This window comes from Montipora capricornis, chromosome 2, assembly GCF_036669925.1.
Source record: "Montipora capricornis isolate CH-2021 chromosome 2, ASM3666992v2, whole genome shotgun sequence".
In the NCBI taxonomy this organism is placed as follows: Eukaryota; Metazoa; Cnidaria; class Anthozoa; order Scleractinia; family Acroporidae; genus Montipora; species Montipora capricornis.
The window spans coordinates 5,440,386-5,465,385 of NC_090884.1; the positions used below are offsets into that span (position 1 = coordinate 5,440,386).

Below are 25,000 nucleotides of genomic sequence, written 5' to 3' on the forward strand. Positions count from 1 at the left end.
ATGAAAATGGAAATTATAGCCGTTGTCAGGTGAATTGAACACAATGTTTTATCACAATTCTGATCGGGGGAAGAGATACAACAACCTTTCTCTCAAATTTCCATGGTTCCTTCTTCCCTATCGTAGATTTTTATTAAACTCGATAAATCCTGATTGGACAGCTGTCTTCGACGAACTTTTCAAGTCATGATGAGTGACAGCTCTAATTATGAGTAAAATTTGCTCTGTCGTCTTGCTCCTAAAGAGGACTCCTCTTTCCAGAATTTTTTTTTTTCACCTGTTTACGTCTTTCTTATGCAATTGTAAATTGATTTAAGAAAGAAGGGAAAATATGTACCAAACGTCAATTAGGAGCAAAAAATATTTGCCAAAGTACGAGTTGTGTCAAAAAGTAAACTAAGCAAGGCATTATCAATCTTACAAAACTCGGTTTTAAACGGAAGAACGAAGAAAGAAAGAAAGAAAGGGAAAACTAGTTGGTGTTGTGCCTCAATTTCATCTCAGGTCCCGGTTTTAATATAGGATTTCAAGCTATTTTCCGGAGCTCTTGTAATTTTTATCGGGGCTCGTGTGCGAAGTAGGAGATTTTTTGCTGGAAAGAAACGGAAAAACTTGTTAACACGATACCGTCACAAATTGGAACCTTAAAAAAAACAAAAAAAATATCTCCTGAGTTATAAGGAGCAAAGTCAACTCAACTAGATCATTGGCATTCCTGTGCAGCCGAAACACATTCGCAATCAGGGAACATGATCAACTGAAAGTATTAAAATGTGGTAAACAAAAAACAGCGCATGGTTTTCTGACAAATGTCAACTTCGTATGCAATCAGTGGACCCGAACTCCATCGTGAAATCTTACTGTTCGAAGGGTTGACAGCGTCTATCACACTGAATAACTCAATTGGTGTATTTGCTTGTGGCTAGTTTATCCGCTGGATAGTAAATTATTCAGTGGATAGTGTTATCCACCTTTTGATGGAACCGATGGAGGACACCTGGTACGCCTACAACAAGGCATTGTGTTTGTTTGAAAATACTTAGTTCTTCACTAACACGAGCCCTCAAAGCGATTACACAATTACTAAAAGATGGATTACCATTTAGTTCATCTTGTGGGAAAAGCAAAGAAAGGATCTGACGAAGTTTTTTTTTTTTCAAGTTATCTGACTGTTGAAACAGATTTTTGAAAAAGATAATCCCGCAACAGCCGGGGGAAAAAGGTTAAGCGAGGTACGGATAAAGAGACATTTAAAAAGCGTGGGGAGAAGTCTCCCGATCCCTTTTTTTTTTCTCCGTCCTGGTTGAAAAAATAGCTTCCAAAGCTTATCTGCGAATTTGTGCAGTGCACAAAGTTTTAATTTAAAAGATTAAAGTTGACAGTCACCTACTTAAACTACTATTCAGCTGCCGGTGCCTTTGTATTGCTAAAATTGCGATACGCAGTGGATTTGAGGAAGCCAACTGAGGCCCTTAAGAAGACTCTGAATGTTAGTTATCAAAAACACATGGTTTTCATGAACTGGTTTTAATGTTGTTTTCAATGATGTCATCTCTCATGAAAAGAGCAGAATGTGGTCTTGCGTATTTCCGCTTTAACAAAAATGGTGTGGACAAAAATCTGGCTTTCTTTGACGAAGATGTTCGTTTTAAATCTCTTTACAAAACCTTGACCTTCTCAAATTATCAATTCTGTTTGAATATACCTGTTATGAAACCTCCATTTTTTGTGCAAATCGCTGAGATATCATTATTTTGGGCTAATATTTTTTTTGGCACTAAGGTTGGTGACATCATGTGAAAGGAATTTTCAAAACTTAGCGACATCTGCCTTTGTCGCTTGCCTCCGTGGTGAAATTATCTACTTGCTCTGCTGTCATTGAAGCTTTCGGGCCTTATTTTTGAAAAATAATAGTAAACCAAAAATCACCCAGCTAAAAACCTTGCTTTCATTTCAACGTGCTTTTCGGAAAGCCTTTTTGAAAGGGCAACCTTTATCCTCTGTCACAAATGCTCCCCTCAAAATTTTGTTGCGTAGCAACGGATGTGCTTAATTTTTGCTGTTTTTGCGCCAAGCTATTAAAAGCAACATTGGGGAAGGACGTAGCTATATTTGATTTTCACCCCGAAACAATAGACTTTTGACAAAGAAGTCCCACCCTACAAAATACAAAGAAAATGCGGTGTTGTTTCAGCTAAATGAACATAATTGCCGTTAATATAAGTCTTCTCGCGCGATCGTTTGGAAAATGCCTGTGCTGATAGCCTTCCATCGTGCTTTACCGAAAAAAAGAAACGGCTGCTTGCGTCTCATTTATCTTGTGACTTCGTGGTGACTCACTTTCCCGCAGTCAAGTTTCGCAATTGGCGTCGAAACGACTAAAATTCCGGAAGATAAAGGCGACCTTTTTCTGAAAAGAACTGGTAGTTGTCAATCAATAAGCTTATGGAACTACCACGCATTGAACTCAAAAAAGAAAAAAAACTTAGCCGACGTTTTGGTAGGTCAAGGCTTGTTGTATTTCCTTGTGTTAATTCTTTTCGAATCCGATGAAAGGTTTTAAGAAGATTTAGCTCAATTTACTCCTAAATGGAGAATAAACCCTCGTTTTCTCCATTTTTAGGTCTTACTTGTCAGTGAAGGGGAAATACCCATACCTAACAAGAAATCGAAAAGCGGAATACAATTATGCCTGACTGAATATTTTCTAGTAAAATTCTCCACAGAGTCTTTCCCATAAAAGGCAAGATTCTGTCTCGGCGATTGTCAACTTCTGTAATTAAAACTCTGATTCTTGCATTTGTTTCTTCATTGTAGCGTTCTAGACGAAAAAGATCAATTACGCAAGATATTGATTTTTTCGGCTCAGGGGAAGATTGATTAAGTCTTTTATATAACTTTTGATAAGACTTTTAAGGCAGGTTGTAATCTTCATACTCTTATAATTGTACACAGCACAAATGTACAAACTTGTAGACTTTTGCTTTATGTTATGGTACTAACCTACAATTATATCACTCGCTGACCATTCTAAACTACAAAACAACTTTTGTGGCCCGTAAATCCCTTAATTCCGTCAAATACAGAAAGTACATCCGGAAGTTTCAACATCAGAGATCGAAGTAGAAGAATCAACGGTCTCATATAACTCCGTGGGATAACCGCAACATCAATCTCTATTCGGCAGTCATTGCCTTTCTTTGCACACCCAAAATGCCAAATCTCGTGAAATTTGACGGTTCGTTTGAGACATCGCAAAGCGATTTTTTTTTTCCTGGCCGTCCGCGAGGCGTTGACAATTTGCAAACGCGCAAACCTTGACTTAAAAACAGCCTTAATTTTTGTGTTACTTATTCTGGGCTACGCTTTCCCTACTATATCGACGCAAACAATTTTCTACCGATAGGTTGGCAGTGTAGGAAGATCTGTGGTTGCATTGATAGCTGCGAGCATACGTCACTTTCAGCCGCTCACGCTATTTTCATGCGGTCGTAATTTTCCGAGGCACCTTTAATTACCCAGTGAATTAGTTAGTATTGACCAGTCGTTAAAACGGCTTCGATTCGGTCATCTTGTGCTTAAAATAAATCACTCGACATAAGAATTAATCCGATTGAAAAGCGAATAATCTCTGTCTCTTAAGGCTCTCAAAAGGCTATGTGGTTTTCCATTTGCTATATATATATGTACATAGAAGCAATTCAATGTAAACTCTCATTGTACCTGAAGAAGGCTGGTTTGGCCAGCCGAAATATAGTACATCACGAAAATCAAATCAACGTTGTATCGGCTCTTGCTTAAAATATTTAGTTTTCCAATTGTAACGGTAGCAACAAATATCTTTTTGCTAATTTTTCATGTTATAGGTAGCGAGCCATTATGATAATCTCAGTAGCTTCGTAATAAAGATTGAGAATCAACCCACATTGTCGTTCATCCCATTCGGTCATTTTGTAGTAAAATCTGACAAGATGGAGCGACCTTCTGACTTACCCCACCCAATCTCGCGTCTCACACGCGCGGCTCACACGACTTTTCAATCGGTCAGTTCAGCAAGGCTCAACCCTAATTTATTCTCAAATCACAATTTAAGTTGGTAGAATAAGGATGCTTCTCATATATTTACTCAATTGTTTATGGCAGTCGAGGCTTCCACATTTCTAGTGCTTTGTTGATAAGGTGTCGCATTCGAAGCAAAAATTTGCATTCGATCCAGACGAACTGTGCGCGTCTAAAACTTCGGACATCAAACTAGCGGGTCAGGCATTTTTAACGATATTGCACAGTAAAATAAACACTTACCCAATAAAAACTCGTGCAATATTTTCTATCAGGGATCTGTAGAGGAAATAAGCTCAGGTTGTGGTCGCTCTTAAAACTGAATTTGTCGACCTTATGTGTAGATCTTAAAGTGTGTGCACAATCGATGATGTAAGGTCCAAGGTATGATTGTGTTTATTCGCCAAGGGTGACTCGGCGGCTTTTATATCACCCCCTATAAGAAGATGTCGACGGCCCACGTTTTTGTCTCAGCGAGAGACAGCTAAAATAGGTCACGATGTCTATAATCTTTCCGGGAAGTAGTGATTATTTTATTTTGCCAAAAAATTGCAGTCCACGTTGTATTATATCAAATATTAAAAACGTGGCTCTACTTCGCTGCGTGTTTAACTTTAAAAGTCCCTATATAACAAGAGAACATCAGTTTTTGAAGATACTCATTTCATGATGATCATCACGTCAAACATGTTATTTTTGTTAAAAAAAAAAAAAGGGGGGAAGAATACCTTACGTAAGTATCGATTTGCCAACGTTGGCACGATAATTCTACCAAAGTCAACAAAGGCAAATTATTTTACCTTTCTGTGTATTCAGCGAAGACTTTCAATTAATTTTGTTCGGAATGTGGTTGTCATGGAAATTTCGCGGGAAGTAGATCGAGCATGGATCGAATGGCATCAGTATCAGACGTAACGGTCATCCTTGGTCTAGAGCTGAACACGGAAGCAATTTTAAGCGTATTTTATGCCTCAATTACTTTTTAGTTCTTTTCTTTTTGTGTAAGTGTAAGTTTATATTAGGGGAAAAAATCCCGATTTGCTATTTTTAAAAATAGATGCGTGAATTTGCTCTATTGTTGAATTAGAGCTAAGACTTATTTTTAACTTAGAATTTCGTGAAATTCCGATCATTTCACTTGAAATATTTCGGAAGTGCATTGTTTACTGTTCCAGCCGTTATAAACACGATCTGTAACGATCAATCAAATTCAGCATCTCAATATTTATTTAATTGTAGACATTAAAACCAAGCGTAATTTGTCTGTTGCTTCGATCCAATCGGAGTCCATTTCTACGATTTTAAGATAAAAGGTCCAAAGTCAGTTAGATATACTGCGCGCATGTTGTTGACACTATAAACAATAGGAATCTTTCCTTTTCGATCGTATTGTGCAAAACAGTCGAGTGTCAGAAAGGATATAGGCTCGCGTGCCATAACAGAAACGTACCAGGTTTGCGTGATACGAGCTACACCCAATTTTAAAGCAAACAAATATTTATTGTTTATCACACTTCGATTAAATTGCAATCTATATTTAACCACGGGGTGGTATTTAACGCGTGTTCTTTCGCACACTTTTCAGCTCCTTCGGGGGTAATTGTCAGGCGAAGAGTGTACGTTGGTCATTGTTGGTTATTGTTTCTGGTGAGCAATGGAAAACGAAATTGCTATGGGGAAAAAATGTCACGCGGGTTTCAAATAGTCATTTTTTATTACCAAAATAAAATGTATCAAGATTTAAGAGCCAGCCTGAGAATCCGAGTAGGTCCCCCAAGGGCATGCAGATCTCGCTGAGAAATGTTAACAAAATATTGATATTGGTGCCGTTGGTATGATTCCAATTGTGTGGCTTGCAGATGATCGCCACGCGCCCATTGAGCACAAGAGTCACAAGACGTGCTTCAGTCTCCACAGCCACAAAGGCTCAGACGATTTTCAAACCTGACGTTTTTCGGGTACCAACGAAGTCAATATAAAATTCGTACATTTTGAATAAAATCCCTTGATGTCGAATTTTGATTTGCACATGTTGCGAAAGATGTATCTTAATAAATTCTTGAGGGCAAAAGTTCAGAGAACTTAGAGAAGATGTTTGCTATTTTTGCCGCGGAATTCTGATATTGCCTTCCCACGCGAAACACGAAAATATTAGTGCAATTTGAAACATAATGCCTTAGATCAAGGAGGATGCAGGATTGTGTTCTTATTTTCCCACAGTAGACGAATTAAAAATAGCCCTTTTGTCAGGAGTGGGTGAATGGATTATCAAAAATAGCTGTTTCAGTGCTAAATTTATCACCCTTGGTGAAACCTGTTTTGCCCAGCTCTCGATCCAATTTGTCATTTCAAAATTTAAATTCCACCTACGGTATCTCTTAACTAAATTAAGATGTTGTTGCGTTCATCATTAGTTGATTTGATAGGGAAATCTTTGCTGCCGTCATTGTTAACACTTGTTTCATTTACAAACGAATTTGGTTATGACAGCATCGTGTTTTAACTAAATGGCTAAAATTCTTTGCACATTTAGAAATTTTTAAGCTACAATCCTCAAAGTTATCTCATGTCGGGCTCAAATATTTAAAAGATCGTATCGAAACTTATGCAGTGTGTTTCCAATATTGGCGCTGGTTTGCTAGCTTGCACCTAGTTAGCAGAACCTCACGGAGGGCGAGAAAGAGAGGCTCTACAGAAATCGTTCTAAATCGCCGCAGCCCAAGCCAAGTGTCTGGACTAGTCACTCCGGTCAAACCGGTTTAGGAAGCGCGTGCATAAAATTTTTTTCATTTGAATGTAAAAAGGTCCACCCCCCCCCCCCCCCCCCCTCCCTTCTCCTATCGTATGATCAGAAGTGAGAGACGCAAATCAAGCGTCTAAAGTATGATAAGGCTCCTGGGGATGACAATATTACCGCTGGCATTCTGCAGGTTGTAGGGGGAACATTGTCAAGATGTTCACCAAGCTGTTCAACGGATGCATTGTGAATGGCAAAAGTCCCCAGCGGTTGGAAGAACGCATTGATAATGATCCTCCACAAGAAGGGAGACACGGCAGATATCAAGAATTACAGGCCGATCAGCCTCTTGCCAGTAACGTAAAACAACACCAACCAAGAGTGCAAGCAGGCTTTCGAGCAGGATTCTGACAATTATTGTACAACCATCCTTGCATTTCGTTCAACATTTTATGTAAGCCCGGCCATTACGCGAAATGTCGTACTGCTGGAAGCCGCGTTGTTTTGGCGGGAAGTGTCATGGGCTGGAACCCGCGTATTTTTTGGCGGGAAGTTGCATGGCCAGCGTACTGCATTTAACACTGCGTTTTAGGAAAACAAGCTGAGTACTTTTTTAATATGTCGTAAACGAGGAAAGAAGAGAAAGAGAGAGACAAAAAACAGAAAGGAGGTGGCGAGTAAGCGATGCTCACTGACGTGAAAGAGAGCTACTTAGAGCATGAGAAAACAGGCAAAATGTTAGTGACAAGCAACGACAGAGAGAGAGAGAGAGAGAGAGAGAGAGAGAGAGAGAGAGAGGAGAGATATCAAGAAATAGCCCTAATATAGCGAAAAAATTACGAGAAAACACTAGCTGAATAATGATGACGAAAAACGGCGAAAAGATCCAGAAAGAGCACTGTGTTGTTGACTTGTTTTGACACGACGACATTTTTGCAAAACCTCGTGCTAAAAAGACGACGGTAGCACGTTTTTCCCGCCAAAATGACGCTGAGAATGCAAAGCTCTCTACTGTTGCGGTGGAGGTAGGGAGTCAGGACAGCTTCTGGGGACGGGAGTTTTAGGGCAATTTTCCTTGGCGGGAAATCGCGTGGTAGCGTTGCATTTGGCAACCCACGTTTTTCTGGCGGGAAATCATATTAGTGACGAGCAGCGGCATAAAGAGCAGAAAAGAGCAGGAGAGACGAGGCGACGAAGTTTGAGAAATTTAAGGTAGCTCGAAATAGTTTCTCCTTTTTTCGAACAAATAAACATATTCTGTCCTTAGATACAGTTAGGGTAATCATATCAAGGCGAAATTTGGCCACGGTATTAAGGGTGCGTTCGATTGACCGTATTCCGGTATAGGAATACGTGGAACACAAGTTGAAAATCCTTCGTTTTTGCGGAGATTCACATTAAAATTGTCAAACATCTGCTAAAATGCTATTTTAAACATATTTTTGTCATCCTTGCTGCTTCGAAAGGCACCAAACATACCGTTTCAATCATCACTCCACGTATTTTTATTCCGGAATAGGGTCAATCGAACGCGCCCTAAGTACCCATCACAGATTTCTCACATCACATTTTCCTCCAAAATAACATCACCATGGCAACGATATAAGGCCTCCTTAAGGAGGCTCGAAAGGGTTTTCAGCTGAACGCGCACACGTACGCCACACACGCAATTCTAAACGCTGCTCACGTCAGCTTATGATTCAAAATGGGTCACCAGAAATGGATATTCTAGGGCGCGAGAAATGCTGTTCGAAAGCCCGGTTCAAAAATTCAAAACTACAGTACTTCCATGTGCTAACACAATCTCTTTATTCAACTAGATCCAGTCCCCACACGGGGATAGCGCCTGGCGCTTACAAACAAAGAAACAAGTTCAGGTTAATCGCGTGTCCAAGAAATAAACAGACACCGCTAATTTCGCTCACCTTTCTTCTAATTCCTATATATATGGACTATAAATAGACATCTCCTATTCACGAAAACTACGAAAATTCTACCCAAACGGTTTAATGGTCACGTAAATCCGCTTGTGTTGGACTGTACTCGCGCGCGGACTCGAATGAGTGGGTGACGCATGCGTAAATGCTGATCTTGTAACGCCCGCATATTTCCTGATTTTGCAACTTTACTCGTTTATATCTCTGCTTCCGGACGGTGAATTATTTTTATTTTGTGCATGTTAACTTAGATTAAAGACGCATTTAAAAAAAAATGATTTTCTGAAAAACTGGCCTTCAGATTTTGTTGAATTTTAAATATTTTAGAGATTATTTCTAACATTGTCTGGTAACGGTGAATGGGAAGATTTCACCGCCCCTTTTTTTTTCTAAAAGACAATATATCTTAATTTTAAGGCTCAAAGAAATGCCTTATATCGTTGCCATGGTAAAGTTATTTTGGAGGAAAATGTGATATGAGAAATCTGTGATGGGTACTTAATACCCTGGCTAAATTGATAATATTACCCTAACTGTATCTAAGGACAGAATACGTTTATTTGTGTGAAAAAAGGAGAAACTATTTCGAGCCTCATTAAGCGGAGAAATTCTCGAGAGAAGCCGAGGAAGGAGAAGAAGAGAAAATTTCAATGGAAATCAACGTAAAGCTGAGAGAAATAGAGCGAGAGACAAAACACTTATTTACAACGGTTAGGTTTCAGGTAAGCTTAATGTTTTCCTTCTTTATAATAAGCTTATGCCTCGCTGCCTCACATTTTTTGTAAACTTATTGTAGCTAAAAAACGAAGAAGGGCTGGAAAAGTTTGCAATTCCGTGTTGACAGAGCTTCTGACATATTTTAACAATCACATTTATAGGTTTTTTTGTGAAATGGGTGTCCAGTTGTGAGCTGCTTTGTTTGACTGTAAAATTGCAGTCGAGTAAGCGAATTTACTACACTTCAGGTTGACTTTTAAATTAGTAAAGATTTTTCTATTGTTCCGAACTGAAGAGAGAGGGAGTAAAGATTGTCAGTCCAGCGGAAAATGTTGTGAAAGAGATTACTGTGCATCTAATTTCAGTTTTAGTTGTTGATTAACATTGTTATTGTTTGCAAGGCTTGTTTGTTTACTGCTGTCAGCTCAGAGGTCGTGTTTGATCTGTTTGATCACTGTATAAACTGTACACACTAATGACGATTAATTTTGTTTTTTATGCAGAAGCATAACTATTTTTCCATAAACACTGTATTGCTTTCTGTGGTTAGAAATGGGGACTCCGCTTTTTGGTTTGGCTAAATATTGGTTGTCTCTCGATAAACGAGGAAGACTTTACGTTGCGCTCCAAAACAGTGTACATGTACTAATAAAGTAAAATAATGTCAACGGTGTGAACGCATGTGACTGCGTAGTCCAAATGCGGAGGCACAGAGTCGATTGCAGATTTCGCATGGAATCCCTTCTGTTGGTGGGGCCGATGACGCAGCTCTGTGTCGACGCTCACGGGCTGCTGCAAGGCGTTGTCGGCGGTCTTTTTCAAAATTGTTAGCAGCACTTCTTATTGTCACTCGCCAGCCCGATCTGTCCGCTGCAGATGTTTCCAGTTCCTTGGGATGAACACCTGCCCATTTGAGGTTGGTTTTCAAATTGTCCTTGTACCTCTTCTTTGGGCGGCCCTGTTTACGGTGGCCCGACACCATAGAAGAGCTGGCGTGGGATCCGAGTTCCATCCATCCGGATCACGTGACCAGTCCAGCGTAGTTGTGCCTGAAGGATTTTAGCTTCAATGCTGGTAGAATTGGCTCTGTCAAGGACTTCTTGATTTGTGATCCGATCCTGCCACCGTATCCGCATAATTGATCGTAATGATCGTGTGTGGAACTGTTCCAGCTGTTTAACATGTCAGCGGTACAGAGTCCATGTTTCACAGCCGTAGAGCAGTGAAGAAATAACTACAGCATTGTAAACTTTGAGCTTAGTTGCAAGGCGAAGGCCTTTGTGCTGTAGGACCTTGGTGCGGAGTCTGCCAAGTGCCTGGTTTGCTTTCTGTATCCTGGTTGTGATTTCTTTATCCAAAGAGCCATCATTGGAGATGATGCTGCCCATGTATCTAAACGACTCGACGTTCTTCAGTTGTGTGTCGTCGATAGTGATAGAAGGTTGCTGAGGAGAGCTTGCAGGCGCAGGCTGAAGGAGAACCTCGGTCTTACTGAGACTGATTGTCAGGCCGAACAACTTTGCAGCTTCCGAGAACTTGTCAGTGATTACTTGCAGATGGTTTTCCTTATGGGCCATCAAGGCACAATCATCAGCGAACAGTAGACTTGGACTGGTAGACTTGCCTTAGCATTCCTTCTTTCCTTGTATGACCCTCAAATTTTACCCCTCCGCTTCTCTTTTCCTCTACCGGATATCGTGTTTTCTTTTCCTTCATCACAATGTGGGACATCGAGTGATCGTGGTTTACTGTATAGGCTTTTCTCAATTGGCACTTCTCGCAAGCTTTGTTATTTAGACGAAGAATTGGCGCCAATTTCAGACACATGGATTCCAGCAAGCGAGGACAGACCCTGTAGCTTTCCAGACACGGTCTGTGGTTGGAAACGAAACAACACATGATACAACAGAAACAATGCAGCTAGCTATAGCCCTGATAACAAAAGAATTGGAAGCTACAGAACAAGGTGACTAATGAAAATACCAGTCTGGAATAGGTACATGATTACTCGAAGGGAGAGACACAACAGAAGGATATGTGAGGTTCCAGCACAATTTCTCCAAAATAGGGCTTAATTAAACCGGGGATCTCTGAATCGCCGTGCAATGCTGTGTCTTAAACCCTTCGGTTACACTTCTGTGGTAGTAGTTGTATTTGTCCGGCAGTTGTCATTCACATCTCTGACCAAGGCAGAAATCCAATTGCAGCCCAGAACTTTTCAAAGAAATTACAAAATTTTGAGAAATCAAAGTCTGATGGTTCAAGGGTGATCGTGGTACTATAGTCACGTGATGGTCGACGAGTGTTTTTCCGTATACGTCCGAATACTGTAACTTCGCACTTCGCATTGTTTCGGCTATTCGTCCCGCATTCGCCATCGTTCGGGTTTTAGGAGTTCTCTTTCATTTAATTTTGCCTTAAGAATTATAACTTCCCATCCAGCTGTGGCCTTCAGGCAAAGGAAAACGAAAAAATTTTCGAGGATTTAAACTCATTCTTATTAAACCACCATTCTTCAAAAGCCATGGAACTTCTTTTGCATTTAGTTTCTCTGTAAGTCAAATTATTCCAATTTTTAAGATCACAGAATGCATCAGTTGGTTTGAAAGAGATTTTTTCACACCTCTGTGATTCTGAATAAGTTTGAAATAAAAGCGAAGCGCCGATGCACACACATCATTGTTATTAATCTCAGCATTTTGTGCAAATGAAATTTACCATTTTGACAGATAGTTTTTGCTTCGCGGTCGCTTTCAGAAGCTCAGTATACCAGATCGAATCGGATTTGATTCCAATTCTGTCAAGACAAAACTAGATCGATACCAAGATAACTGGTAGAATGTTTTCTAAATGTTCCTCGTCGCGGTATTATGCCTTAAAAGATGAGAGTTTGTTATTAAGACGCCAACTGAGTTTAGGTTTAGGGCGGCAGCTTCAAAGCGGTTTTCGATCGGCGCTTTATTACGAAACAAAAACCGGCATCACTGTGCGCAATAGTCGTAAAGAAGAACCAAATAAAATTGTCATCGACTTAAGCAAACAAAGAGTAAACAATAAAATTGTCATCGGGATAGCATAAAAGCCTCAAAAACAAACTTTCCCGCAGTGAGAAACTGTTGGTCAAATATGTGTCTATCGAACATTAAGATTCCCTTGAAATTGTCCCGTTCTTTTGTGAGGAAATAAAAATGGACAAACCACCGAATGTATGTCGTCAAAGCATTATTTTCTTTTCCTTCGTGTGCCATCGAACAAAATAAGACAATTTTATTAGCTTTTCCAGTAATCAATTTCAACAGGTTTATTTTAATTAGCCTAGGGTGGTGTAGGTTTTAGGAATTAAAGAGCGCTCCTCATAAAGGTCGAATATTGATTTTTATTAGGTAAATATTTTTCTTCGGATTTCTGCCGACAAACAAAAGTGGTTCATTCCGTCAAAACAAAAATCCGTTATCTTTTCGCGGGGAAAACAGTTGTCGTTTTTGGTGACAACAAATCGTACAAGTTTTCTTGTAATCGTTTAGCACTGTTTGTAAGAACATGACATTTCACGCCTAAATTATACGTGGCATCTTTTCCGGCTCGCGAGTTCATAAAGAGAAGGCGCTCCGCTAAGCTTGAAGAAAGAAATAACTTTCTCAATATGACGGTTGGGCACAAAGCTTTGCCGGTCGGCAATTAAACCGCCCCCACTTGATAATTAAAGCCTTTTTAATTAAATTGTGACCCGAATACAAACTCTGAATTCCCTGTTGATTTTTCCCGATTTGTTTTTTGCTTTATTACCCGGACGCCTTTATGGCTTCTTTGCGAGCGGCGAGTGGCGAGCGGCGCCTCCGTATGATATAGGAAGGCCACGTGTGGGGTTTAGAGGCAGGTAGTTCTCTGAATTACGTTAACTGTAGTCCTTTTACCGGGTGGGTTGCTGTGAAAGAAAGCTTAAGTGTTTGGCTTCGGCTTCTACAGACGACACTGCGGCTATTTTCACCGGATTCTGTAGCAAAACAAAGAGTTAAAAGTCTTTGGTTGATTTGGTACAAATAAGGATTTATTTTACCAATGGACCTGATTTATTCTTGTTTCTTTTGCAAAAAATTAATCAGGGCTGTTTTCAAATTTCATAACCATATTTTTCATCGCCTAAATTAGTTGTGTCAAACGCTTTTTTATTGATACTTATTTTTTATTCACGCTAGACTCGATTTGATGCAAGATGATTTGATGCTCTTGAAGTTCTTTTAAAACTTTTTTTCCGTCCAGTTACGATAGTGTCGAAAACGAAGCTCTCGAAAGAGAATACCGTGTGGAGAAAACGAAGTCACGAAGCAGTCAAAGCGCGGGAACGAAGCACCTTGGAAAGCTGCGTTACCGTTTCAAAATCGTTGCTTAGTCCTAACAACTGTTGAAGCTCAGTTACGTCGACGAGCCAATGTTAAAACGGGTAGCTTTCTGTGATTCTTCGGAGGTAGGTTTCTTCTAGCTTCGTACTTTTAAGCGCGAGCTTAGTTTTTTTCGATGCTGTCATTAAATGACAAACTACGCGTCATTTAATTCTTTAAGAAGAGTCTTAAGTGCTAAGAACAGGTTTCTCCGTTCTCTGATTAATTCTTCCTCAGTACAGCCCTTGCATCAATTTATTTCTCAAACGACACTCCGGGAACGTTGGATACATCAGCTTGAAAGTGCTGGCACCAGAAAGCGTTTCGCGCTGAGCATTTAAGCATGCGCGCTGGCAATCAAGGCAAATGAGTGTTGGCTTTAGAGTGAATAGGAAAATACATGAAACAGCAAACGATGGGCTGCTGTTTGTTATATAAGCACGAAAATTATCTTTTAACTTCTATCTCCGTCTTTTCAGAAGAATTGTGGGTGTCTGTGTCTATCAGCCAAGGAATCAGCTAAACTTAAGCATATTTCGTTGATCTTTTTTGCGAAACGCAAATTCAAGTGAAGCCGAAGGTTGACCTTTTACCGAATACGCAGGGCTTAAAAGTTTTAAATTTTTTAAATTCTAACTCGTGTCGCTTCTTTTGAGAAGTTGCAGGATATCTCAGTTGAGCTAGCAGGGAAGAAATTAGCTTATATCAAACAAATTCCTTTCATTTTCGGTAAAATGTCGTTTGCCTTAAACGCGATGTTAAATCTCTCTTATAGTTTGGTAAAAAAAAATGTGGCAAAAGCAGCCCTTCTTCAGCATTTGAAATGTCGTTACAACACGGAGCCAAGTCAACTTGGTCGCTGTCGTAATTTGTGCAGCTCTGAATGCTGATTATTTCTCTCGTCAGGTTTTTTTAGCGAGACGCTGCAGAGAAGCTAAAGTGTAGAAATGGAAAATTGCTTGTCAGGACGAACGAACAGGAAAAAAATGTTTCTTTTTGCATTAATTAAACGAGAAATGGTTTGAGGTTTTTGTCTGTCAAGGATAACCAAACGTTCTTCCATCCGTACTTGAATTCTCGACTATGTGTGTTGTTTCCGCAACATGATAGACCGTGAGGGGCATAACATTCCAATCACTACATTATCAAAAAGTTAGAGTGGACTTTTCTTAAAGGTAGTTTCTTTGTTGACAGCAGAAACCAAAGGATTGAGGATGACTTTGCAATACGCATTGATTACACCCCGAATCGTGGACGTCCCATCTCTGAAGATAAGCTGATGTGGATTCGGTTTCCTTCCCTAACACTTTACTGACTATTGGTGAAAATTAATTCAATGCAAACTGTCATTTTATTTGCGTTCAAGTCAGCAAAATTACCATGCCACCTGAAGACGGTCGCTGTGTCGCAAGACAAAGGCCCATATGGGTCTTGGGTGCTCAGGAAGGTTTATTAAACCTATAGTCGGCGAGGGAGTAACTCAACTTCAAAGCATACCGCAAATTCGCAGGAACAAAGCCGTTTATTATTATTACCATGTCTCCTAGCTGGACTTGCTAGCACTTTCAACAGAAGGCCGCTATCAAAGTCTGCACGATATTCGTGTCACGAGAATCGTGCAAAACGCTTGCACCAGACGTTCTCAGGGTATAGTTTGGGTTCCTTTGAATGGTGAAGATAAGTTGCAACCTCCAAAGTGGACTGAAAGTTTATTAAATTTTGTCGGGTATTCTTATGTGCCCCGGAGCGCGAAGCTACAAAAGATTGCAATTATATTGCTTTTAATAAAGTGCTTTCTTACTTCTTGTAAATTTTGATTGCAGTATTTCATGCCTCTTACACTAACCTGAAACAGTTTCATTCATTTCAACTTGAATGAACCGTAAAAAGAAGAAAATACCACTAATCATCAAGAGGATCAGCAGTGTTTCTTGTTCTTTTTTCTCTGTACAAATCAAACTATGAACGCGGAAAAATGTTACGGGGTTGAAGTTGTAAAATTAAATTAGATTGTTATAAAATTTTGCCGTGAGTCCGCTACAATTATTCTGGACAACCGTGACTCGAAAGAAAAAAAATATATCAGTTTCTTATTCACTGAATTAAATGTACTTAAGTGTATTTCAAACAAGTGTGAAACTGTTTACAAGCCTATTTGGTACTATTTGGTACTGTGACAGAGTAAACGAAAGTTTTTTCAAGTTGAAAGCTCCGTTAACTTAGGCATCTTGGGGTAATGATGGGTACTAAAAGACTAAAACAACCCGGAAAGCATTCCAGCTGTCCAGTGCCCCTTTGTCGAAACTATGTATCTTGCGAGCCACAACAAGTATACGTACTTCTGTATTCGAACTCGAATGACAGGCTTTTTTTTTCGAAAGCGAATTTTGTTTCCTTGTTAATACAGGACAGCTGGTTTACAAGAGACCTTAAAAAAACTAGACAAAACAGCAACGTTGAATGAAGGGACTCAATATTTCTGGCTCGTTTTCCTCAGGTATATCCTTTGTTAGGCTTAATTGTGGAACATCAACTGCTTCCCGTCAAGTGCTCATATGTATTACGTGTTACCGGGGACAGCTGAATCTGTCATAAGGGCATGTTATTTTTCATCCCTCTAAAACTTATCTCTGTGTGTTGTGTTTGCCGCTCGAGGCTCATCGCTGAGACCGCATCCGATTAAGCTTTAGGTTTTAAAAGCGTTTTGGGGGGTTGGCTGAGATTTAACTACGAGTTAATGCGAAGTATTCTCTTCCGGCTAAGTCTTTTCATCCATTTGTGGTTATTATATCTACGACCTGTCCAACATCACACTTTATCATCGTTGTCTACGATTCTAAAGGCGTTTTGTAAAGAATGGCCAATGATATTGGGCTGCATGAGTAAATATTTGACTTACACCGATGATTTTGGTGGACACTACATATGAATTTGACACACACTCGCCTGTCTGATTGGATTTCATTTTCCTAATTGTGGGTGCTATGTCGATCAAGATGCTTTGCCGCTCAAATTAGTTAGCACTCAGCGTTTCGTGAGTGTTTTATTCAGTCAGATTTGTCTAAATTAGAATGAGTTCCAGATAATACAAGCTATTTTGCTAGGCCTGAGAGTGCAAGCTCTTCTTGACAGCTCCTCTATCCTCACACGATAAACCTCTTTGGCACTCCGGCTGTCTTTTGCTTCGTCTAGTGTTGTGTGTCAGCCTATGACTGACAGAACTATTTTTTGAGAACATAAAAGGGTACGAATAATTGATTAAGTAGGCCTATGATGCTGAGAGGGCCAAACCGATGCCCCGGAGAGATTGACCATCGAAGTGAACCAACATTGTCGCAATAACACACATTTACTGCATCAACATCAAATGAATAGAATGACAGGACAGTGCTAGTTGAGAATGCGGTATGGCCATACGTTCGTGGGCCAGAACACCCAGATGAATTTCTGTTTTCAATCAAGATTTATTTGTTATCCCTGAGATCAGTTGCCGAGCGAGGCAACCATTTTCTTCTCTTCATTCAAAGAAAATTCTCTTCTTGTACGGTTATTTGCTTAGCAACCGCTTGATCCACCTTGAAAAACACATTTCCGTTTGACTTTATTTCAGCCGCACAAGCTTCAATGTTTTGAAAATTCGATCTAATGTTTGCTTTGTGTCAGTTCAGTGTTCATTCCGACCATAAGGCAGGAAAATGCCAACTTTGCCTGCTTCAATCATTTTTTCCCGATGAACAGCTTTTCAATCAAAAACCTTAAAATGCCGGTTTCATGGTAGTTGAACAAAGTTTTGTATTTAAAATTGCGTTCAATTAAAGACAAAGCTCAAGGCATCAAATTATAGCCCTTCTGTTTGACAATTAATGAGTACAAAATTAAAAAGAAGCAAAGGCGAAGCAAAAAGCAATTGTCATCTTTGTCAAACTGACGGGGACGATGGTTGAAAGGGCGGGAAATGCACGCGTATGGGGCCAGTGAGGTTTTCAATTAACAAATGGTTCGACTTTCTCAGTTCGTATGGTTGATCACAAACTTTTCCCCATTTGTAGTGGTTAAACCTGTCCTACTGGTTCACGAAACAAATGTTCCGTTGTCTATCTTTTTTTCGTCGTATCACTTCCTCGCAAACTTGATTTCTTCTCCGCTCTCCCCAGTTTAACAACTATAAGTCTTCAGAGTCTTCAGAGTCTTGAACGAGTATGGTAGTCATATGTTATCCCTACGCATGAAAAACAAATTTGTCCGCAGAAAATCTCAATTTTTGGTAATACGTTTCAAAAAAAATTTAGTGGTTAAGGGTTCAAAAGGCTTTGCTTCCGGGTTTTAGACAAAATCACCAGAAACGTTTTGCAAAAACTGTCAAATATATTTACATAAACGCTTAACACGGTACTACCTTTTAAAACCAACAAAAATATAAAATGTATACAGGTTGAGAGCTTAGTACAAATGTTTACAATACCGAGGCTATAATTTAATAATCTGAATGGCTACATTTTGCATTTAACGCATTTACTCTTTTTTTTTTTTTTTTACAATAGAGTTTCTTGTGGTAATAAAATCAACTATAATGTTAGCCATAAAACTAACGCAGTGTTCCAGTATGTACGAACCAAGAGGCGATGGATTGAAGATTGAGTTTAAGGAACCAAACTTGCGAAGTTATCGCGACCAAATTGAATTTAACAGGAACAATATTTGACTTAATGATTTCAGGTCTAAATTTCGAAATAATTTCTTTACCCAGTGAATCATCTTCATTTTTCATTCGACAAAAATATCATTCTTAATGTTATGGGTTTAATGAAGACAGTGCTTTTCATATTCTATAATTGTACGTTTTGTATTCAATTTGCGAAGATTTGCTTCTGTTCAGCTCATGATGTTCCTCAGTTTAATTCGTTTTCTCAGGATTTAAACGGTCTTGATATGTCTTTGTTTATCTAGTCACGGGCATTTGGTTCTCTAAGTGTTCCTCAGTAGAAGAAATTTTTGGACCAGAACTCGACCATTGTGTCCTTTTCATTTCGGCTGGTGCTGCAGCCGTTTCGTTTGAGTCGACGGGACTGTACAGACTTTCTGGAGTTCTGTGTTTCCTAAGAAAAGAGTTCAGTGTTGTCTTGGTTATTCTGTTCGGTATTAAATAAAATATATTTTTAAAATTATAAATGTTTTCCTTTAGTCATCCTTGCTGCTTTTTGAATCCCATCACCGAAATATTCCTTGGGGAGGTACACCGTTATTGACTGAAACTGTCGAGTAAAAGGATGCAAGATCCCCAGTGTAAAACTGTTGTTCAACCCGCGCGATTTCGTAGTTCTTAAAGCGTTCGTGTTGCGGGCACGGTTTGGCAAAATACGCCGCCGTTGGAACGGTGGACCAAAGATTTGCCTGATATGCGGATAGAGCTGTACTCGGCGGAGATGGATTTACACAAGATGGACAAGTTGGCAGGGAAGGTATAGAGGCAGTCATGGCTGGGCAGGACTGCTGAACGCCCTTGAAGTCTAACCCTATGAGATTCTCAATGTTAAAAGGATGCTTGAAAGCTGCCTGAGTCCCTCCAGCAGGCGAGATGCAGCGAACAAGGCTGTCGGCTTTCATTTGTGTCTCTTTTCTGTCGTTAGTGATTATCTTCGCTAGCTTAGTCGCTCTCTCCCTGTCGGATTTGAAGCGTTTCCTCCGACGAAGAAAACTTCCATTCTCGAACATTGTCCCGCAGTCTGGATGCAGAGCCCAAAGGCTTCCTTTCCCAGGCTGATCGGGTCTTCTGGGGATCTTTAGAAAACAGTCATTGAAGCTCAGGTTGTGTCTTAATGAGTTCTGCCACCGTTGTGTGTTTTCCCTGTAAAAGGGAAAATGGTCCATGATAAACTGGTAGATTTCACTCAGTGAAAGCATCTTTTGCGGAGAGCTCTGTATTGCCATCGCAGTCAATGAGATGTAGGAATATGGCGGCTTTGCGCTCCCGTAGCTATTCCTTAGAGGCCTTGGCATCTTGATGCTTTATCCTCGATCTTTCGTGTTATAGCTTGTTAGCTCAGCCAAGTCTCACCAATGGTCCTTAATCTACGGACAAATCACTCTCAGAAGAAGCTGTTACACAGATGTCGAGCTTTTGTATGAAGTTCTTGTGTGTATTTAAACTCTCGAAATCAATGGCACTGGCTAAACACACCGACAACTTCAAAAACTTTCTTTGTTTGAGGCCGATTCGAGGTGAACTGTGCAGCGCGCTTCAATGTCACAAAACTGTTGACACAACAGGTCGGCAGCCTCAAGACTTCTATTAAATACAGAATACCTAATTAGCACATGTCTATCAAAGCGAAACTTACCTAAATTACTCGTTAATTTTCTTATTGAAGTTTGCTGCAAAACAAAAGGCCGCCTTTTATATTAGTTTAAATAAAATATTCAAATTTGGGTCGCTGCTAACTCACGTGTCATCGACCGCGAAACACTACAAAGGTTCCGTCGGCGTTGTCGAACAGGCAGGAAGTTTCGTATTCGTGAGGCTTTCGGCGTAAAAAAACGCTCATGGAACTCGCTTTATTACAAATTGTATTCATCCGTACGTGAAGTTGAAGTAATTCTCTGTTGAGGACCATGCTAATTAAAGACGAGAGCTCTTGGTGGTATAAGGAATGTGTTTCTCTTTCATGAACGGCCAACACCGCTGAGTTAGTGTATGCAGAGAGGGACACTGCGCGTTTATTGTTTATGTGCCTCACAGCTTTCCGGACGTCAAAAGCGCCGGTAGAAATCCATTCCTTTAGGCAATTTAAACTCTTTGTTTAAACGCTAGCTGTCGGGCGTTTTTCCCTCACAAAAAAGCTCACACACCGCAATTTTGCAAGAAATCGAACGTAAGCAATCAGGAGTTTTTTCAGTCATATTGCTTTCACCACATTAGCCGCCTACTGTAAATTGAAAGCTCGTTTTGCAATGCGCCTAGGTAAATCTCTGCAACTCTTATTAAAGTTTCCTGTGGCCATTTCGGGCATACTTAATGAACGAAAGGCGGTATGCGGCAAAGACCCAGATCAAAATTAAACTAATTTCTATATATTGGAAAACGCTTTGACTCTACTAACGCACTTTTTTTGGTGCCCCTTGCAAAAGCGCATACGTCCCGTCACATTCCAATTATTGCAAAATCTAATTGTAAAAAAAGCTTTGATTCTTTATCTGCTATTATTTTCCCAAGTCTTCAAGAAATAAATACCTACGAAACCCAAAATCATTTATTTGCCTTTTTTGCCTAATTTGAATTTTTTTTTTTCTCTTTTTGTGGAGACGTCGTTATTAAGGTGACTTTCCTTAAAGAAAAGCAACAGTGGAAATCACTTAAATACTTAATAGCAATTTAAAGTGTAAATATATTTGATGATTTTTTGAGGAGGCTGATTCAGTTATTGTAGTTTTAGGAAATTAAGCTAGAAATTAAAAAATACATATATGTTTAGTTAAACATTTTAAATAAGAAGCAAGTTTAATTGGAGCGAGATTTCATGGCTTTCAGAAAGAGCGTTTCACCTCCCAATGCGAAAGTTATCATGGAACAGCCTATACGAGAAATTTTAAGTCCCTGGTGTTTTACTCGGGAAGCTGTTCACAATGAGAAATGTCGTTTTGTAAGAAATGTTCTGACTTCACCGACAATTTGTTATTGTTTTCTATTACAGGTGACGACGAAGAATGAAAAACTTAAAATGAAAAAGGCGTCTTTTGAAGATAATTGGTCCAGGCACATTTTTGTTTGGATTGCAAATGTAAATACTGTACCCTCGTTCCTCTTTGAAGCTATTGTTAAATAAAACCATAGCTTTTTTGTTATGGCATCAAAGCTATTGACGGATACGTTAAAGATTCGCTATTAATGAATAAGGCTCACACAAAGCAAAGAATATAGACACTTTAAGTAAACACACTCAAACTTTTATATTAAAAGAGATGACATGAACAAACAAGTTTGATGCGCCTTCCAACGGCTCAAATTTATTATTTTGTGCGAAATTGGAAAAGTGAAATTAATTACGGTGGCATTCACCTTTGAGGACATTTCTGGTGTGTTAGAAAAAAACGACAGCTTTCCCGATTATTCAGTATTAAAATGACGGGAAAGTGAATTGTCAATCTTCTCTCCCGCCATTGTCATTCTATTAGTTTTAAGCCTGTTAGGAACAACACAAAAGCCCTTAGATCTCAAGGTTTCCTAGAAAAAGATTTCAAACAAAAACACTGAAACCATGACATTTTGGGACACTACTTCGTGGAATCCTCCAATTCGAGTTTTGGAAATCTGTATACTTTACATTTGAGTCCACTTTGTTGTACCTCTTGTACATATTGCGTTGCTCAGAAAACTCGCGTTCAATTTTAAAGTATCCAAACTAAACGCAGAACTATTTGTGATACATTCATTTACCTTGATCATCTTTTGACTGATACAAAACAAACTTCTTGTTTTACGTAATTTCCAGGGTTTCTATCACTTAACATTTTACTGAGTTTTGTTTGATGATCGCTTCAATCTATTCGAGACGAAAAGTCGGCCTTTAATGGCGAATTTTGAACTAATAAAACTTTGAGTCGATGGCTACTTTGTAACACACCCTGTGGTTTGAAATTATTGGTTTCATGGAAAATCCAAAGAAATTAAAATTTTAGTGGCGCTTTGCAATTTTGTTCAAGCTGTGGCAGGTTTTTTCCCGCGACTTGACTTCTTGGGTGGTTTTGTCTTGGGTGTCCGGTTCGAACATGAGAGCGCCAATTACTCTGTCAGCAACTCTAAACGTTCCTTGGTCGTGTCATTCTGGTTTTGCTTTCAATTAACTCACTCGCCGGTTGCCCCCGCAAAATCATGGTAATCAGAGGTGTTTAATTTTCAAGTTTTAACCCCTGTTGATTTGCGCATGGGAACCAATTTCAAAAATCGCATGTTTTCTTATCCACGTTCTGTATGAGAACTGTTTTCCAGCATTATTGAAATGTTTAAATGGTAGAATCGTTTCCACAGAGAAACTCGTTCTAGTCTACTTTGTCCTTCAATCCCAAGGTTTATCTTAAATTAGATTAAATCTAAATATATCATTACAACCAGTTCGTTCCAAGACGCTCTCAAGGAGATGACCTGAACAAGAAAAACCTTTTTGATGTCGTTTTGTTCTTTTTCGTGATCTCAGTTTTCGTCGCGAAATTACAGATCAACTTCAGTTTTGATCTGAGGTTTAAGCAACCAGGTTTCTTAAAGTTAACGGAAAATATTTGTTTTATCCAGGCCCTGTAGCAGTTTTCAGCATCACTGCGGCAATTGAAATGTCATCTTAAGCATAATCATGGCTTTTCAAACGAAATCGTAAAAACCCAGACAACATGGCAGGGAATCATGGTTTTCGACTGTCAATTTATACTTCGCAGGGCAGAAATCACCTGCTTTCATTTTCTACGGTTGAAAATGATTTTCAGTGTTCTTATTGTATAAATCTCATGATCCTGGTGTGTAACCTCGACGGTGGAATCCAACTTGGTAAATATCTATTACTTGAACTGAGCTCAAGGAAGATTTTGGAAGTTAGTTTTGAGGGAAATGTTACCTTCGCCTTATGAACCCTTAAAAATGTTCATATTTTGTGTAAAACTGAACGATAAGCTTCCAAACTCAGCCGTCGTGAATGCGGCGGGAGTTTTAGGGGTCTCAGTCTTCTCTTATTCGGAACAGATACTATTTGCATAGTTTTTTCAACGTACACCCGAACATTGCAGAAAATCCGTAACATATGTTTCGAAGCAACGTTTGTTTGGCAAATACGAGAAATTTACCGTAACGTGCTCCATCTTTGCGACAACAAGCGGTCACGGATTAATTCGTTTGCGTGCTGGTGAAAAATGCCCAAGTTTTTATCTTTTTTTTTCCCGCACTCAAGTGTTACACTCTGGCCTATGGGTCATGGAATGACGTAAATTCTAAAGTGTGACCATTCAAATGATAGTTGCTGTTGCTTATTTTGGTGAGCAAGGTGGTTCTATATCTTTTTAGTAGTGTGCGGGTAAAATCTGAAATCGTGACAATCTATATCGAATCCTGTGAGTAGTACTTTCCTGTGGTGCTGTTTGTTATGCAGCACAGGATGACTCCAACTTTCGAGTCTGTGGATGGAATCCTGAAGTGTGAATGTTCTAATCAAAGCTACAGAGCATCACTTTCTATAATGCTGTTTATTACGCGGTGCAAAGTAGTTTTGGGTAAAATATTAATGTGCATCCATCCAAATGAAATCTACTGTGAGAAGTGCTTTTGCTGTGACGCTGTTTGTGTTTTGCTAAGTTCTTCCGTGTTTTGGGTCTGTCGGTCAAATTCTAAAGTGTGACCATGCATTCACATGAAAGTTACTGAGCAGTACTTTCCCGTGGTGCTATTATGTTGTACAAGCTGGTTTTAACTTTTGAGTTTTTGGGCAAAATTCTGAAGAGTGACAATTCAAATGAAAGCCGCTGAGCATTCTTCTACAGTAGTCGGTGTTGCATTCATTGGTGTTCAAGATGGATGATTTTATGTGAGTCCTTGGGTGAAGGAAAATCTATCTGCCACATCTATCTTTCTTGTTGTGCAATTGAAAACACCGTGTAAGATTGTTCTAATTTAACGGGTTGCTGCATGTGGATTCATGGAAGTCCCTTGGAATCCTAAGCTATAGGAGATTATAGATTTTCATCCACAGATCCGAACAAACATCAACTCACAGAGTATTACAAACATCATCCCTGAGGAAATCACTGCTGTGAGTATCTTCATTTCAGCGGTCACAAGCATTGGGATTTCAGAGTCTAAAGTTTCAAATTGGAGTAGTTTTAATCTTGCGCACTTTTTATTTACACATCCATCTTACGTTTCTGGACTTTTGCCGTTGTTTAACAAACAATTTTTCTTTCAGCTTTGGACTTGTGTAGAGAGGAGAGCATATTTTATTTAGTAATAAAATATATTGGCTTGCGGAAGCGTCGTAAATCACAGTAGTGTTATTAAAATTTTCCAGAAAGGAAAGGTGTGGCTACTGATAAAAAGCTAACTGTGGTTCTAAAAATGTATGTGCCGCCAGCTTGTTGTGTCTTCCGGATACTTCACGCGATTGGCCAATGACGATCGAAGGCCAGTTTCACCGGCCCTA

General features: G+C 39.5%; 2 protein-coding genes and 1 long non-coding RNA gene across 4 annotated transcripts; 1 reads left to right on the plus strand and 2 right to left on the minus strand.

Moving 5' to 3' along the window:
• Positions 1 to 10,634: 10,634 nt before the first annotated feature.
• Positions 10,635 to 11,027, minus strand: LOC138032828 (uncharacterized). The gene has a single exon (XM_068880549.1). The coding sequence runs from the start codon at positions 11,025 to 11,027 to the stop codon at positions 10,635 to 10,637; it is 393 nt and encodes a 130-aa protein (XP_068736650.1).
• A 2,214-nt stretch (positions 11,028 to 13,241) lies between these two features.
• Positions 13,242 to 22,413, plus strand: LOC138038608 (uncharacterized). Of its 2 annotated transcripts, none has more exons than XR_011130264.1 (3): positions 13,242 to 13,327; positions 13,711 to 13,915; positions 21,518 to 22,413. It is a non-coding gene; the product is annotated as an uncharacterized lncRNA (long non-coding RNA). The 2 variants fall into 2 exon arrangements; XR_011130263.1 differs by lacking the exon at positions 13,242 to 13,327 and adding an exon at positions 13,380 to 13,484 and having other exon boundaries at positions 13,647 to 13,915.
• Positions 18,175 to 20,154, minus strand: LOC138038606 (forkhead box protein B1-like). Its single transcript, XM_068884585.1, has one exon. It carries the CDS (start codon positions 19,824 to 19,826, stop codon positions 19,038 to 19,040), a length of 789 nt encoding a protein of 262 aa, XP_068740686.1. The 5' UTR covers positions 19,827 to 20,154; the 3' UTR covers positions 18,175 to 19,037.
• Positions 22,414 to 25,000: the final 2,587 nt, after the last annotated feature.

Bases quoted from the DNA above. Each gene is read 5' to 3' on its own strand.
- LOC138038606 (XM_068884585.1), bottom strand. From the start codon at position 19,826: ATGCCAAGGCCTCTAAGGAATAGCTACGGGAGCGCAAAGCCGCCATAT.
- LOC138032828 (XM_068880549.1), bottom strand. From the start codon at position 11,027: ATGGCCCATAAGGAAAACCATCTGCAAGTAATCACTGACAAGTTCTCG.